The sequence below is a fragment of the Gordionus sp. m RMFG-2023 genome, chromosome 4, assembly GCF_954871325.1.
Source record: "Gordionus sp. m RMFG-2023 chromosome 4, tfGorSpeb1-WG-v2, whole genome shotgun sequence".
NCBI classification, from domain to species: Eukaryota; Metazoa; Nematomorpha; class Gordioida; order Chordodea; family Parachordodidae; genus Gordionus; species Gordionus sp. m RMFG-2023.
Window position 1 is genome coordinate 21991335 of NC_088778.1, and position 19159 is coordinate 22010493.

The 19159-nt window shown below is 27.3% G+C and overlaps 1 protein-coding gene across 2 annotated transcripts in view; it reads right to left on the reverse strand.

Moving 5' to 3' along the window:
- Positions 1 to 15725, reverse strand: part of LOC135928140 (single-stranded DNA-binding protein 3-like) — a 38081-nt gene extending 22356 nt beyond the window's left edge. The window contains exon 1 of one of the 2 annotated variants that reach the window (XM_065464504.1): positions 15480 to 15725. In XM_065464504.1, coding sequence (XP_065320576.1) covers positions 15480 to 15538 — 59 coding nt within the window. In that variant the 5' untranslated portion in view covers positions 15539 to 15725. The remainder of the gene's footprint in view (positions 1 to 15479) is intronic. The other variant, XM_065464503.1, reaches the window with a different exon arrangement.
- Between the last annotated feature and the right edge of the window lie 3434 nt (positions 15726 to 19159).

Genomic DNA, 19159 nt, shown 5'->3' on the forward strand with positions numbered 1-19159 from the left:
TTTAAAACAAAAAGTAACTTTTAATATAAGTAGTTACTTCAAAAATAAAAACGTAATTACTTTTCATAATGTAATAGTAACTGTTGTAACTAACGGATGTAACTTGTAGCTAGTTAGTTTTTCAATTCCAACACTGATAAATAAATACTATCATTATCCAAACCCTGCTCTGGTTAACACTAGGTGGGACGGGGGTGAAGCCTCCAGTCATTTAAGAAGGGGCTCCGAAGTGAGATCCTGGATATGCTACAGCTTTCATTATATTATAGTGCTCGTGAAGATAATATTAATTGTGAATTATCTTCATCAATACCTTTAAAGGCCAAATAAAGAAAAGAAATAATATTTGGTTTGTTTTAAGAGGGAAAATATAGATAAAAATAAGATATCTCTAGAGGCAATTAATACCAAGACTATTCCCAACATAAGAAAAACATATTTTTGATGAAAATATGTCCGATGAATCATCAAAATTCTTAGAAAATACAGATATATCTTTTATAAAACCTAAAACAATTTTCAAGGATTTGAAACCTATAGTGGTTACACGATTTGAATCGATTGTTAAAAAATGCCCGATTGAGATTTAGCCAAAATAATATTAGGCAAGATTCGAGATTTAGCAAATAGAGATTCACACCTTTCTGCCATCTATGCGCAAAATCTCCAGGCTTACACAATATAATTTTGGTTAAATCTTAATCGGGTTTTAAAAATCGACCTAAGCAGTTTAACAACACTACTTGTTTAAATAATATAATACATTTCTGCCATCCTCACCCTTATTGAAGGAGTGCTTAGTACAACAAAAGCGATGCTGAGAGATAAACGATTTATGTAAAAATAGCCACCTACTTATATTGGTGATTCCTATTTTCAAAATTATTTTTATGAGCTTTATATGTTATCCATATCAAATTTTTATTAATCTCAAAGAAAATAGATAATATAAATATTTATTTAAAACGATTTAGCCCAGAGCCATCCAAAACCAATGGGGACATCCCCTCCTCTGATGACCAAGAGATCATAAGCCCCCACCTTGAAATTTCAATAAGATAATTGGTATGCCCGCTAGATGGTTATATTACATAAGATCTGTTATAAAAATTAATTATATTAAAAGATTTCTGGGACTAGGGATCAAAAAGTTAAATGTAGTAAAATATTCTAGTAATTGGATTATACTATCATATATAAAACCAAATATTATGGTTTATTATATCATTAATAGATTCTCCACAACTAATTCAATTACTTCTACCTTAAATTTTAAGGATTCTCATGAGACCCAAATTCCCAAATAATAGGTAAACATTTATTAGATAGTCTCTAGTGTTCTTCTTTAGTTGAGTAAAGGCTAATGTCCAGTCATTTCGAGGATCTATCGTAATAATCTACCTCGACCTTCAAATTTTCTTACTCGAATGAAGTGGGGCTAAATTTTTACGACCTAATCTTCCAAATTAGTAGGAGAGTTTGGTTCGACCCAACTAATCAACACTGGTGACTGCCTCCTTCCACTTAATTTTAAAGAAGTCATCACATCAATGTTGATATTGAATTTTTTTTTAATTTATGTGAATGATTCAAATCAAGAAAATAAATTATCCCGTTATATTTATAATAATGAATATCATTTATTATGAAGAGGTAGTGGAGCAAACTTGTAAAATTTTACAATTATTTATAAGAAATGCAGGTTGCTACAAATACAAAAATAATCATTTAAGATCATTAAGTAAAATAAACGAAACATAATTGTAAGCTTCAATTTATTTATTTAAAATGTAGTAAATAAATGTTTTTTTAACGACCTTCATTATAAAAAATTTTTATAGTAATGCCTGCCTACCTTACAATACAAATTAAATAAAATTGTAAAAAAAGTTGAGAAGATACGCTATTTAGTACCTATCATCTTGCTATACCTATTGATTTTGAGAAATAAAACGAAATCTAATTTTTATATCATTGACTAATAGTGGGCACAAATTGAAGTTTGTCCCTTCTTTAAAGTAAGGTTACCATTTATTAATATCGCGATTCAAAATTTTAACTAAATTATAAAAAAATAATTGGTTTTTGTAAATTATTTTATCGTCTGCCTTTTTATTTTATTAATCTCTAAATTCCATTTTAAAAGATAAATTATTTTCTAATTTATATAATATTAAATTTAATTTACATACTAATAAACTAGGAAGGGATTATTAGTTCCCTCCCCCTCATTATTATTATCTGCATACAAAGTTTTTGTTAGTTTTCTTGCGAAAAAAACCGAGTTCTTAAAAAACGAGTCGTAGGCCTACGTGTAAAATGAATGAACAAAAATCAAACCAGTTTCCGTTTTTAAAATGAACGCCAAATGGTAATTACATCAATTTCGCGATACCATTTAAAATGGATTATTTGCGTTTGAATGGCTCAATTTGTACAACTGGTATTGCGAAAGATCAATAAACATTCTCATAAATGTCATTATGTAAACCATTGGTATCATTCATAAATGAGACTAAATAAAGTTATATTTGGAGTATATACTCTGAATGAACAATTGAATTTCAAATAAAATATATCTTTTATCATAAGGAAGGAACTGGTAAAAAATAAAAGAGGCAGAAAATATTTGTACAATGATGGTGCTACTCAGTGAGATGAAGCTTCAATAATATCAATCTAACGTTAGAGACCAGCAAAACAATGAGAGATAGAGATACGTCACGATCCATTATAAAATAAAACCTTCTTTTTTTGATAAATTAGGTTAGTTAAAGATAGATATATTAAAAAATAGTGTTTTATTTTAGTGGATTGGGAATACGCTATCGTTCTTCGAATAAGTGGGGGATGGATTTGGTGGTAGATTTTTTTTAATTTGTATGGTGCAGAATCAAAGGTTGCTATATTTTTATTTAATATACCAAAATATTAAAATTAATATTTTTGATAGACAAAGTTGTGCCAGGCCCCAAATAGCCAGTAATCTGATTCAACATGACCGTAACGATGGGGAGAAAGAACTTTAAATAGAGGTTAAAATAATGTTAACTGTGTTCTGGGATAGATTATAACCACCATTTCCTCAATAGGGTAAAAGTTAACTGTTAGTGTCAGGAAAGGAACGGCTGTATAAAATATAGACAGCTGAATAAACATGGTGTTGGTATTCTAAAAGTAAGGGATTTTCAAGCTAGTAATAAAAAATGGCGGTAAAAATAAGCAAATTCGATCTTGAAAGTTGTATAATAATGCCCCATAAATAGGATGCTTTGAGAGTAATTAAAATAGGTTAGTCACTGAGAATATAGCAAAGAAGGATTCGAGAGATATCATAGTGAAAATTAGTGAGATAGTGAAGGATGAATAATGAAAATTGCTAAAAAAAATAGACAGAGTGTTTATAGGGAAATTCATATTGTTTATATACAGTGTTGTGATGATTTAATGAAACATATTGACGATTAAACTAAAACCCATCCATATAAAATTATAATCTATGCAAAAATAATTAAAATATAGACAAAGCATTATTGAAATTTCTTTTATTATTCCTTTTGTTATTTTAATTATTTTTGCAGAGATTATAATTTTATATGGATGGGTTTTAATTTAATCGTCAACATGTTTCATTAAATCATCACAACATAAGGACATAGCTTTAAAATGACTAAGAGAGGCCTTGATCTTGTAAGCATGAATCCAAAATTAAATGTCGAATACTAAATAGTATACCGGAGGCATATTGCGGATGAATTAACTACTAAAGGGACTGTTTATGGCAATTTACTTGATTATTCATAGTATTGATGACATATCAGAAACAGAGTTAAAATAAAAGAAATTTTAAGTTACAAGAAGGTTTACACAAGTAAATTATGAACAAACTTTCAGTAAACTAAGAAAAATTAAAAATAGCCTACTAGCCAATATTGATCAGAATAATCTAGATAGGTACTTTTTAAGGATGACGGTGGACGTTAATTAGTAGAGCAAATTGAATTAAGTTAAATTCTTGATTATTTGTGTAAATTTTTATTAATGTAAAATAAAATTAGCTGATGCATTAAAAAAAATATATAAAAATAATAGGGATTTGCATATAGTAATATAATAATATAAAAAGGTGTTAAGTAAAAAACAAAGTAAATAAACTCAAAAATTTTCTTTCGACCCCTTGAACTCTCGTTCCATAGGAGGTTTTCTTTCTCAGTCTGACTCTGGCCCATTCGAAATCTATTCATAGATGAGGTGGTGGGTGAATGATTTGAAGATATAACTAGGTCATAGCGATGAAAATAGGTAACATTCTAATGGCCTATTTGGAATAGAGGCTTCGACAGGAATGATAACAAATCGGGTTAAATCGATGGTCAAAATAAACTGTACTAATTTGCAAACTATCTGGTAGATCAACCTTCTGCTGGTATATGCGACAGTAAGTGTGGTTTTTTGACCTGAAAGAGCTTTGATAGCGTCCATGAAGTAACTGAAGGCCTAATGGATAACAAAATATCTGAGATGAGGCTTATCAGACTTATCAAAAAATGAAAGAGCTGACCAAATAAGGTTATAAAAACCGAGTTAGATTTGCTAAACGCCTCGATTTCGCCGATTTTAAATTAAGATTTTAGCCATAATATTATCTAAGCCTCGAGATCTCATTAATAGATGTCAAAATCTTTCTGCCGTTCTTAACCAAAATATCCAGACTTGAGTAATAATTTTTGGCTAAAATTTTGCGTTAGCCGTTCTTAAAAATAGAACCGTTTAACAACACTACCGAGTTAAAGATGAAAATGAGTTGTGGAGAATTTCGATCAATTGTATATTAGCAGTTGTTGATCAAAAGTAATTTAAAATTAATTACATTAATCAAGTTTTTTTAAAATCTTTATGGATAAAGTTTTTAAATCCTAATAAACAGGATTGTAATAATTGGCGGTAGGGAATGATTTAAGGGCAAATTTTTACGCAACATAAATTGTCATTATTAGTCATTTACAAACTTATAATTATTTAAATTTTAAAATAATCAAAAAATTTGTATAAAATCCCCGGCCCGCCTATAAAACATTTTGCTTAAGCATATTGATCTCTATAATTGAACAGAGATCTGCAAAGTCCGGCAGCGAAAAATTTAAAAAAAATATATATTACGGACCGAGCTAGTAGCTTTCGTAAAATTTTAATGGACCCGGACCGGATATTTATTTTTTATGATTCGTTTTGTAATATGTTAAATGCTCTAAAATGATCAAAATTTACATAAAAAACCAATAAAAATTTTTTTCCTTCTTTATACAAAGTGTTGTTAAAGTCAGTGATTTCATTGGTTCTGATCAATTATTTTATTTTAGGGCTGCTTATAAAATAAAACTATGAGACTAAAAAACATTATTAGTGTCATTTGATATACTATCTTAAATCTAAATGAGTGTTGTTAAAATAATATTACGCTAGCTTGGAGATTTCGCTAAGGTCAATAATTGGCATTAAAAATTTACATTTAATTTCAAATTATGCTTAAATGTGAGGGCTAAATAAATTAAAGATCTGTAGTAATCGGCCCACCCAACCTGGCCGCGGGAATTTTAAAGAAAATTATAATGGGCCAGGACAAAAAAGTCGGTCTGGGGACTGGAAACCTGTAAAAAAAATCTTAAATGATATAGCCCTTTCCGTGAAAACTTACTATTATGGAGCTGCTATAAAAGACGAGTTTTATATAATGCAATGCTAGTTTTGTACTTTTATATTAAGATTAATATGAAATTAAAGATGAGTCAGCAATAGAAGAGTTAAGAATTTTATGGGTTTTTCGGCCATCCGTGAAACTATTTATATCTGGTCAAGTCGATTAAGTTAACGGCAATGTGTTACTTTTCCAACTTTAAATTACTTTTTGAGCGTTTTTTTAAATTTAAAAATCTAACCTGATATGTATTCAGACATGTTTAGAATACCTATCTTTGAATTGTAGACGCCATATACCTTTGATTCATTTATATAAAATCTATGGAAAAACGAATATAAATTATATTAAGTTCAAAAGTTCATGGCAAAATTGCTTGAAATTCATATTCCAAACATGAAGAAATACATAGTTGAAAAATAACACATTGCAGGTTGCCGCTATACATCCCCAATTCTTCTAAGGAAAATATATATTAGACGTACCCACAAAAAAGGTTAAAAACAAAATACCTTCTTATTCCTACCAAAACAATATAAATATCTAATTTTGGCAGACTAAATTAGTTAAATTATAAATGTTAATATAATTTTTATTTTTATGCGGTTCAATAATTACAACAATGTTTTTCTTCGTTTTCTTTTTCGTATCACATAATAATTTATAAAATAAATAAAATTTTAAAATAAATATTTTTTAAAAACAATTATAAAAATAAACAAATTTTTATTTCTTGTCTTTTACATTGTTTTTTATATTATTTTGTTTGAAAATCGATAATAAAAAAATACGTTATAAATATTTTAATGATTTCTAATAAAAATAAAATAAAACGGGAATTTTATTTGGTATTATTGATTTCCCCTTCCCAAGGAAAATAAAACTTATAATTTTTTTTATTTTTAATTCTCTTCTTTTTTAAAAAAATTTATATTCTTTTCATTGTATAAAAAAAAGTTATTCTATTCAAAATCTCAGCATTCCTTCTAGCTGCATGTGAAGATGTGCTTCCAGTTTGTCTTAATTCTGAACACATGAGGGGAGGGGAGGGGGCACCTTTTTTTATATTATTAGGAACGTCATGTCGGTAAATAGTCACACATACTAAAATTATACTGAAAAAATTGTAAAATAAAATGAATATATTTCAATGCCTGATGTAGGATAGTGGGCTTTGATGTTGTTAAACGGCTCGATTTGAGTCGAATTTTAAAAATGACTAACTCAATATATTATTCAGAAAATATTACACAAGCCTGAAGATTTTGCACATAGATGGCACAAAGGTTTGGACATCTATTCACGAAACTTAAGGACAGGCAATATTTTTCTGGCTAAAATATTGAGTTAGCCGTTTTTAAAAGAGGCTCAATTCGAGCCTTTTACCAACACTAGTGGGGTTGATATATATGAAATATAGACGAAAGACTTATCTTGGTTAGGGTTTTGCTTTAAAAGTATAAAGTTAAATTTTTCAGATTTGTTTTAAGATATAAATTATTTATCTCATCTGCTTGATTTCTATAAAAAATACATAGTGGGGTAGGATTAGATTAATAAATGGTGTTTAAAATATCTTTTTAGCATGTTACTATTTACCGACACCTTCCTTGCATTCAGTAACAATAATGGCCCCAGGGATTTTTATAAAATATATAGATTTTGAAACAAGGTTATAAATTATAGTGTATTCTTTATTTGTATAAATAATATTTTATTCAGCTAGTTATGTAGATTTGCATAAAATATGAAGGTCCAAGATCAAAAAAAAATGACATATCAGGGAAGGAAAGGTAATATTAGAGTAAAGAATCATAATTATTTATGCAAACGATTTTTCATTCAATGCTAAATAAAATATAGTAAAACCTTACATTAATAGATAGGAAGCCAAAATTTTTTTAAGAATACACACTCTTAAACGTATTATTATAACCTTTTCATCTTAACTCTAACCTATTCGAGAAGGTTGAATCAGAGAAAAATGATTGCCACGCTGGAATTGAACTAACATGGCGCAGTTTGGCAATGAAGGTATCTAACCTTAAAACCACTTAAAATATTTTTGTAAATGGTATTTTACTCGTTTTAATAGTGAATTTTATGTAAATCAAATTTTTTTAAAAAAATTCCCAACTGATATAACATTATCCTGAAAAGTCGCAGCTTTTTATCAATATAAAAGTTCGGATAAGAATCCAATCCTTAAGAAAGATAGCCCTATCTGACGAGCATAAAAATTTCGCTGATCTAGTTAAACCGAAAAAAAAAATTTTTTAATTAAAAAGTTTAAAGTAATGATCATAGAAACCAGTTTGGAACCTAAAAATTTCAGATTAAAATTATATATTGTGTTAAAAAAATATATTTTAATCTTTTTAAGAATTATTATCCTTTTTTTCAAAAAAAATTGATCTCATAAAGATTTATTGGAAAAATAAGTATCAAAGACCTGCAGAGGCACTATTTGAACGGCGGCCCAGCTTTTATATTTTCAGGTCCGGTCCAGCCCGGATTTTTTTAGATAATGGCGATTTTAAAATACAGCCCCATCCGAGGGCCTGCACGTCTCTGATAAATATTTTCATCTTTGCCCACCCCCCGAGGACTTCAATTTAGAAAATGTTTGTTTATCTATTATTCTCTTTTTATTAATTTGCCGGCCATTTTTATGGGCAATTAGCATGGTAGCAGGATAGCCGGACCCATTAATTAATATTTTATGTTTATCAGAAAGGTCAAACTCAATATTCGACAAACCATCTTGCCTTACCATGTGAATACATGGTAACATTTAATTTTATTCATTTTTAAAGCGCCATTAAGGAGGGAATACAGTCACTTTTATATTTGAACAAAGCCTTGTTTATAGAAAATTTAGACTGAGGGGGCATGCTTATTTTAAAATTTGGCTAAAGAACAGTCTTATATAATAAAGTTATTTATATATGATGTTTATATTTTGCAGCTGGATAATAAATAAATTATCTGCTATTAGGAGTATTTGGGAATTTCCTATAGGGGTAAGGAAAGACATTTGGTTGACATTTTTTATAAATTTTATTAGAGGGCTTGAGGTGGTTACATTGATAAAAGGAGGGTGGGAAGGAGAGTGTAGGAATGTATCAATTTGCTCGAAATCATAATTACAAGAAATTTTCTGAGGGGGTGAGGTCCGTTTAATTAGACAAAATTGGATTAGGTAAGATAGTTTATGCAATAACGTTAATAAGATTTATTTTGATTTATCCTAAAAAATATTTTAATATCACGATGGGTGTTACATGCCGATATAAAAGTTCCGAATTAAAATCTTTTAAGCTTAACTGCTATACCATATTTAAGAAATATATGTGACAGTCGAGAATCGAACCTCTCCCATTGGTATTTCTAGCATGAGATATTTAAATTTATTCCTATAGTTAAAATTCTAAATGATTTCTTCAAGATTCAGAAACAAATTTGATTTATAAAGATTTCTTTATGCACTATTGATATTTCTTAATATAACTGACCAAGATATTGAAAATTAAATTTTTTATTTAATTTACTCTTTGTATAAACTTCCGCTAGATGGCGTGTTTGTACTAAAAACAATAAATAAAATGATGGGTGAGAGAGAGTTAATATGGTGCGGGTAATAAAAAAAATTTTTAATTTATGGTTCATGATTAAATTTTAAAAATAATTTAATAATATAAATTTTCAAGTAAACCAAATATATTCCTCGGATTGGCTGCAAAAAAAATCAAAACTTCCTAATTCTTTATTAGTTGCATTCATCATCATCTATGCATCAATAACTTTATCTGACTTATCTTTGGCTTAAAATACTCTAAAAAATTGATGCATTTTATATCAATTTTGAAACCACAAATGATCTCTCCCTCTAAGCCTTACTAACACTGAGATTTGGTCGAAGCATTGTTAAATAGTGTGATTAAATAGGGGTGTGCTGATGGATTCAAAAAATATCTGATCGAGCTTTCTTTAAAACCAGTCCGATATTTGTAAATATAATTGTATAATAACAAATTAATGAAAGGAACTTAAATACATTTGTTGTAATGTTGAAAAAAAAAATTTGTTATATTATCTGCAACAAAAAAATGATTTTGAATATTTGAATAAATATTTTATATCACCCTTATTGTGTGGGTCTTGCATTTCTAAAATTACCAGAATTGAGCATTAACATTAATATCGGTCCTAAACAAGTGGGTTAAATATGGTAATTTATATAATGTCCAGGCCCAACATTAAATTAGTAATAATTTTTAAAATCTGCTTGAACAGAGGCGGGAGGGATAGTTGGTTACAAATACTATTTTGGGATTGTGATTATAAAATATATTTTTAAAAAATGACCAGCAAAATTTTCCAAAATGATTATATACTCTTTTAAAATTATTAAATCCAAAATTCAAGGTCCTTTTTTCACAATTAGTAATATAATATAAACGAAAAAAAAACAACAATTTTTTAAATACATTTCTGGCATGCTATCAAAGAGCGCAAATATTTCGATTTTTAAGATTTTTTTCCATTTAATTCAATATTTTAAAGGATTTAGTGCCTTTTTCATTATAAAAATTTCATTTTTTTTAGTATAAAAGGTTATTTAAATTTTTTTAAAGTTAAAATGAATATCATCAGCGTATAACTTTAACTAACTAATTTGTAAATTGTAATTTTAAAATATATATAAAATATACAATACCTTAAGCACCATATTTGATATTATAGCAAAACAGAAAGAATGAAAGTAAAAAAATGTTGACTATTTCTATTAGTATTTAGTATGCTATAAACGTTACTTTAAGGAAACGCTCGTTACTTTTGAAAAGAGAACACATTACTCGTTACTTAAATAAATACTAAATTTTCTTTTATTTCTAAAAATAATTTATTAGCGTTTGATAATTTTTTTAACAATTTATTTTCAAAATTTTTATGAGTGCTTAGTGATCAAATATATTAGCTGTGCTAAATACAGGTTAAACTGCGCAGAGAATGGGATGGCGGTATTATATTTAATAAATTTTAATTGGGGCGATTTATTTAAAATATTTAAAGAATGATCTTTATTTTCAGATCTTCACGAGAGTCTTTATTTAGATCCTCATCAATTTTTTAAAACGTTTATCAGAATTCAATCTGAATTCGTAGTTTTACTATCAAATGTTTTTATAGATTTGAGCTGCTGGATATCAAGGTTGATATATTTGAATTTGGGCACAATCTACACTTACAAAGTATAGACTTAGTGACCTTTTACTTTAATTGTGTAAGAAATGTTTCATACTGGGGCCAGGATAGAATTAAATTATCTTCATTTGAAAAAAATAAGTACTACTGATTATTTTTTTCTAAAATAAATAATAATCATAGAGCATATAAATTAACATAATTTGATTGATTCGATATAAGATTAAAAAGTAAAAGCAGCGGCGTTCTTGCTACTCTAAGAGGGGTGATGTAATATACACTTCAAATTATTACAGCGAGGAGTGATACACCCCCATAAGTTATACTCCTATATCATTTTGATGCACCTTCCTCCTTGTTTACCTTGGTTATTGGGTTTGGAGACAGTGAATTTTAATGGTTTGATAAGTTTAAGGTACTATAGTAAGGTTTTTGATAGAAAATTTTAGTTACTTAGTAACTAATCTTGACTATATAATTCAATAAAAATGTTAAATAAAATAAAGATGAAGAACTTTGGTGGTTGATCTGAATTAAAATCCCGATTTAAATTATTTTAAAATGCATTTGTAACAGACTCAACATTCCTTTTTCATTACTAATGAAGCAAATGTCATACTGATGATTACAGTATGGCGTTGCAACCTTTACATTGAAATCGTAATCTCGGAGGGCAAACCCTTGCTTGGACACGAGCTCCCCTTCCAATTTTAACAAAGACGCTCTAAATAGAGCTCATAATTTGAAGGTCACCAAAGCCCCACGGATTCTTCAAATTACATATTCGTCTTAAACAGCATATCGGGATTTGCCTAAAAATTTCTTTGACCACGTCGGTTGCCAAATCAGGAAACATCGGGGGAGCCCCGTGAAGGCTTACTTAAGGCAGAGGGCAATAACTATTCTAAGGCATTATGTTTCATTAATTAGCACCTCTTTTATCTATGTATAGCAATCTTTAAACTATATTGTTATATCCATAATACCATATAAACTATATATATAACAATGATTATACCTAAATTTTAACATTTTAAATTATGATATTTATCTATATTCTTTTAGAAGAATTTTTAGGTACCATTTTGAGTTACCGTTACTCAAAATAAAGAAACGCACTACTCGTTACCCTCTGAAATGGGTAACGAATGGCGTTCCTCTCAGAAAAGGTATCGTCGCTAATAACGACGTTACTTTACGCACTAGTATTCAGTAGTGTATGTAAATGCCAAAAACCTTAAACATTTGAACTTGAACAGACAGACAGCAGCGTCCAAGCCAACTTCTGCAAAAAAAATTTCCGCAGATAGGAGGCATCATTATTTTAGCGAGAAGTCTTTGTATGTCTTAAGCAGAACGCTTTTTTTGTTCCGCCAAGATTAAAAAAATTGGCTCTTTATTTTCAAATAAATCAGCGATGGTATTTAAAAGTGAAATCTTAAAATATCATGTACACAAAAAAAATATAGTAATGTAAGGTAAGCGTTGTTAAACGGCTCGATTTTTAAAACGGTTTAATATTACATAAGCTTGTAGATTTTGCTCATAGATGGTATAAAGATTTGGACATCAGTTAACGAAATCTCGAGGCTTATGTAATATTATTTTGGCTAAAATCTTAATTTAAAATGGGTTAATTCGACCGTTTAACAATACTAATTCAATGTAAGGTTTAGAAAATAGGTGCTTAAATAAACATCACTTGAAACCAAGGCCATAGCAATGGGGGGGGGCAGTCCCCCAGAAAAATTTTTGGCCCCTAAACCTGGCCCCCCGAAAAATATTTGGCCCCCAAATTTAAAAAAATTATTATAGTTAGTTATTAAAATTTAATTAACCATTAAAAATTAAATCTCAATGAAAATGCAACAAAAGTTTTAGAATAAATATTATTTATTTATTTTATACAAATTAATAAACAAGTTGTGAAAACCTGAGCATAATATTCGTTATATTTTTTGTGGAAATATCCAAGAAAATTTAATAGAAATCATTAATTTGTAATATCTTTAATTGTATTTTAAAGCAACTTAATGAATTAATTAATTCTTTGAATATGGTGCAAACGTCATGTCTGGCCGAAATGGATGAGTACAAACTCTGTTTCAAAAAATTAATAAAAAGTGCTTTATATACACATTGCTACAAGTGATAAAAAATTGCTCCATTTGAGCCAATTTTTAAAAACGGCTAACTCAATATTTTAACTCAGGAAAATATTGTCTAAGCCTCGCGATTTCGATAATAAATGTTCAAACCTGGCTACACCTATGAGTAAAATCTTTAGGCTTGTGTAATATTTTTCTGGATTAAATACTGATTTCGCCGTTTTTAAAAATCGGCTAAAATGAGGCGATTTTAAATTATTACTAATTTTTTTAATTTAACTAATGCATTTTTAGCCGTTTTAATGTATCCTGTAAATATACAGGCCATCTTAAGAGATAGGCCAGAGGTGGTTAGTTCATTTAAAACCATCTCGTATCATTTATGAGAATTTTGAAGTTATTGGTGAAATTATTTTACTTTTCCAATAGAACTCTTAACTCCGAGATTTCCACTCATGATTCAATCGAAGCCTCTGCTCTTTTAGCACAATGCGTTAATATAAATTACATTATATTGGTCATTTAAATTTATGAGGTATTAATAACAATAAATTAGATCCACTAAATAAGTATCTATGTCAGTAGGTACTAATAGATGCTAAAAATTGTATTGATTCCACAATTAATATATTTAAAAAAAAATAAAGTTATAATTCTTTTGATTTGATAAAAATTAAGGCTGAAAAACTTATATCAAAATTTAATCTCATCCCTCAATACTCATCAATCTTGAATTTTTTTTAGTCGATACCAAATTTCAATTTAATTGTGAAAAGGATTTCAATTGTAATTGTTTAAAAATGAATTATTATAATTATAGATTACTTGTAGATCGTTTTTTAGATAGATTTACATAAGTTGAATATAATCTTCTATCATATTTTAATATATCGTCCCCCCTTGACCCTAATTATTTTATATCAGATAAAATGACCACATTAGAATCATTATCAAACTTAAATATGGAAACTTAACATCATGAAATGAAAATAACAAGAGAATTAATAGCTGCAGAAGTTAAAGAAAGATAATTTTGAAAATATCGTAAATATTATGTATAAAAAAATATCATTTTGCATTTAAATGATTGCATAAATGCAACTCAGCAGCAATCATCGTATATCAACGCCTTTTTGTGGGGGCTCATTTTCTACACTAAAGAGAGTTCTATCACTAGAGAATCGATGAAAGATAGATATAAACAAAATTTACAATTAAAATGGCATATGTAAAAAAATAACACAGAATTTAGCTTTTAATTCATTTATGATAAAATTTTAAAATAAAAATGGTCTTTTACAAATTTTCACTAAAAATAGCAAAAAATTTCTGAGTGTCTAAGTATTTGTTTTATTTCAAAATAATCCCCCCCCCCCATCTAGAAGTTCCTGGTAACGGCCCTGCTTGACACCATTATGATGTTTCTTTTACATGATATTTAATTCATCTCAATAGATAATTAAAATAGGATAGAATTGTCAATTGAGTATAGGGACAATCCATTTTTGCCAACCCTTGTAAAAACTTAATCACAAAAAAAAGCAAGTCAAATCGTTTAAAGTAGGCCACTTAATTCATGAATACTATAATTAGTAAATTATTTTAAGAACTTATAATCATTCAATTTTATATTTTAATAATAATAAATAAGTTATATTTTAATAAAAAATTTAAAACAGCACCTGAAATAAAAAGATCACATGATACAAAACGCGGCACGCATTTTGTATTATATTATTTATTTTGTTCATGTGTATTTTTTAAAAAATTATTTTAAATGATAAAAAATAAAAACACACAAAATAAAAAAGTAAATAATTGAATATTGTTGACGTTTTAATATTAAATATAGTAAAAACGTAATTAATATATAAGAATTATCTTTTACATATAAAATTAAGCAGGTATGCTAAAATTAGAATGAATTGATAAAGTAGTCATTAAGCCAACTCCCAATAGGACTTATCCAAGCATTTCGCCTAAAAAAGATTGACTTAAACTATTGAGAAGAAATTCTAAGAAAAAAAATGAGTTTGTAGAAATTATATTATCCAACATTGGACATCCATATTTATTATGGAAAGTTAAACTAATTGTAGAGGTTGTGGTGACTAATAATCAACAACTTAATTTATTGACCTTAAATTTTAAAATCACTTTTAAGTAGTGTTGCAGTTGAAACGGCTCGATTTGAGCTATTTTTAAAACGGCTAACTCAATATTTTAGCCAGAATTTACTCTGAGATTTCTCTAATAGATGTCCATACCTTACGTAATATTTTTCTGAATAAAATATTGAGTCCGTTTTTAAAAATCGGCTCGAAACGAGCCGTTTAACAACACTACTGTTAAGGTCGCCTTTATTGTAAGACGTAAATGGCAGTATCGTGCTTATTCTGAAAGTGGTCTTAGTCAATGGCCAGCCTTTTTAAAAGTTTCAAATTGTAATGTTGTAATAAAAAAATTACTTTTCTCTAGCCTGAGCATCGGAGGGCACATTGTTGCCTTTACCTTTTGAATACATCATGAATTCATAGGATTATTGGGATTTTTTGACATTTTTTTTTGCTATATAATAGATTTTTTTTGGAATAATTTACCAATGAATATCGAATATAAATGATAGGGATGTGTTTGCAATGAAATTTCAAGATAATTTTTTTAGCTTTGGGACTTTGTAAAATTTATCACCATCCAAATTCTTCATTTTGCTTTAAAAAAATTTTTTTAGACAAATCACATTTGTATATGTCCTGTGTTTTTTTTTGGTGATTTTATACTAGTTTCAAAAAAAAAATTTGTTTTTTTCTAACAAATTATCATTTCTTTTTAAAAAAAACCCAATATGTTTTTTATTTTAATTTTTAATGTATATAATATTTACATCTTCATTTTATTTTTATAGTAAAAAATTATAAAACTTATTATTTATTTATTTAATTTATTACTCGATATTTATAATTTAATGCAAAAAAATAATCATAAAATTAAATTTATATGTAAAAATATAATTATTTTAAAAAAATATAATATTTACTAAAATTAAAAAATAGAAAGAATAAAAATAAAGATTTTCATTATTCTTTGAATTCATTATTTTAAAAACAATAAAATGAAGAATAAAATAATGAAGTATGCATTTTTTTGTTTTTTCTACTTATTTTGTTTACGAAATGAAATCAATAAAATCAAATTTTATTTATTTATAAAAAAAATATTATGTAAAAAAAATAAAAACCTGTTTAATTGATCTTTTATGTTATAAGCAAACAGGACTTAACTCAGTTTCTACTAATTGGCGCTCCGGAACAAACAAATTATTTATTTTATGATTTCCTAAAATTTGAGATAAAAATAAAATCCTTATGAGTGCTCATTCATTAAGAATTTGCAACGATGATTTGAGAGGATTATAGATGATCGATTTCCAAAATGAATAATAAATTAAATGTTATTGATAGATACTAGATTATTAGTTAATTTACTAAATAATATCATATGTAAATATTGAATTGAATCTCTCTAATTTAATTAATAAAATAATAAGCATTTGATGAATATATTAATTTTTTATGATTTATTTACTTAATTTAATAAAATCTATCTTTTTTATGATTTTGTAAGGGTCCTTTGAATAATCAATGGCGTAACCAAGTGGGCTGTGCCGCAGCCGGGCTCAGACCATATACCGAAAATCAAATCCAAAACAATTTTTCTCGTTACTTTACTAATTTAATTTATATCAGAGACCTGCAGAGATACCATTTACGGTTTTTTTAAAAAAAACAATTTGGCCGGTCAGACTTGGCCCGGATTTTTTAAAAATATATTACATTTATTTTTAATTTTTATAGCTAATGTCTATATAAATGTTCGGTTTTAAAATGGCCCGGGTATTTTTTTTAAAAAAATTTTTTAGGCCCGGCCTGGAAGAAAGATTAAAAAGTCTCTGATTTATATATATAAAAAATTAAACATAGAAGATTGGATTAAACGCTTCGAAACCTGTTGAATTTTTTTTTTTATAAATCTATTAATTATTGATTCCGTTTTAAAGTAGTTGGTTATTTTTTTTTTGAATGAATTCATTAATTAATTTTTAGAAACTGGTAAGCAGAACTTACTGATCTGAAAAATGTTAACTCTCTATTTATATCAGAGATAGGCAAGACCCGGTTCTCGAAAATTTACACAAATTTATAACATGCCATATTTAGCCATTTGTACATAAAACTTTAACAAGTCGAACCGATGCATTGACATTGGGAAAAGATTAGATATATTTTGATATAGACAATTAATATTTGATAAGTGGAAATAAGGTTGTTAAAAATTGATTTTTAAAAACGACCCGATTAAGATTTTAGTCAAAAAAAAATTATGTAAGTTTCGACATTAGGCAAATAGAGGTCCAAAGCCATCTTAGATCAAAATCTCCAGGCTTTCATAGTAATATTTCTGTTAAAATCTAAATCTGCTCATTTTAAAAAATAGAGCCGAATCGGGCCTTTTGACAATCCTATGAGGAAAATTGATACAAAAATATTTAACGGTCTACAAGCGACTTTTATAAAATTTTAACGGGCTGAGTTCGTAAAATTTTAAAGGCCTAATCCGAAAAATTATTTAAAAATCCTATCTGGACGAGCCGGACAAACATTTAAATAATGGGCAGGGCCTTTCACATCTCCGATTTCTATTGGTAAATCGTTTTACATTTTGAAATTTTATTTTTGAATGATAATATGAAAGTTTGTGATCCTTTGGTTGAATTTTTAAAATTGCAGTAAATTTTCTGGAAGTTTGATAAATATGTTGCATATCATTTTTTCAAAAAAATAGCGGTAGTCTCCTACTCAATATAGGAAATTGGGCAGCTCTGGTTAGGATCCAATATAATTTTAAATTCTATGAATTAGCTAGCTAGAAGATCATATCAGGGATAATTTAAACATTTTTCCTAATTTATACTCTCCTTTTTGAAACCATATATTAGTTATACGACCAAAATTATTTCAACCAAATTTTAACATACCGGTGAAATCATAAAATAAAACCTTCCTGGGAAAGAAATAAAATTCCCAAGTTTTAGAAACTATTGCTAGGGAATAAAATGGTAAAATTTTAAAAACCAAGGCTCAGCAAAAATTTTTTTGAATGTTTCTTCTTTTATTTACAGGACCTCACCAAGATTTTTGGCAGCTCGGTGCGAAAATGAATATGAAGCCCTTTAAATTATTTAATTAAGCTATAAAAAAATCATTAAAAAGATGTCTCAAATTGAGCCGATTTTTAAAAAGGCTAATTCAATATTTTAGCCAGAAAAATATTGTCTAAGTCTTAAGATTTCGCTAATAGATGTCCAAATTTTTATGCCATCTATGACTTTAGGCTCACATAATATTTTTTTGACTGAAATATTAAGTTAGCCATTTTTAAAAATCAGCTCAATTCGAGCTGTTTAACAAAACTAGTTACATGAATAAGCAACTTATAATATGCCTAAAAATATGATACTTCTTCGACATTTTAATTAGTTCGTATATTAAAACTATGATTATAACTCTAAGAAAAATAAAATATTCGACGAATAATAATTTTTTAACGATTAGATCGAACTATTAGTATTTTATAAAATTATTCAAAAATATTCTAAATTTATTTAAAAATTTGAATTTTTTTGAAATTATTCGTAAGTAATTCAAATTAATCAGTATTCATTATGTTCCTTGAAGAAGTTTCCATTTTTTTAAATTTATTTCCAAAATTTAATGATTCTTTTTTCAACTTCTGAAAATATTTTTAAAAAAATTAATTTTTAAATCTATTGAATTGAATAATGATGTAAAAATATTTAATATATCGTAAGAATATGAAAATAACCCGTATTTGGGGGCCATCATAGTCACGAGAGTGGTAGGCCCATAAAAATTCTTTGACCCGCAAACCTACTCCCTCGAAAAAAATTCTGGCCCTTAAATTAAAAAAAATTTATTAAATTTTAATTCACCATTAACAATTAAATTTAAATTAAAATACAATAAATGTTTAATTTTTTAATTTATACAAATTAATAAACAAGTTGTGAAAACCTGAACATAATTATTTCTTATATCTTTTGTGGAGAAATCTAATATTTAATAGAAAT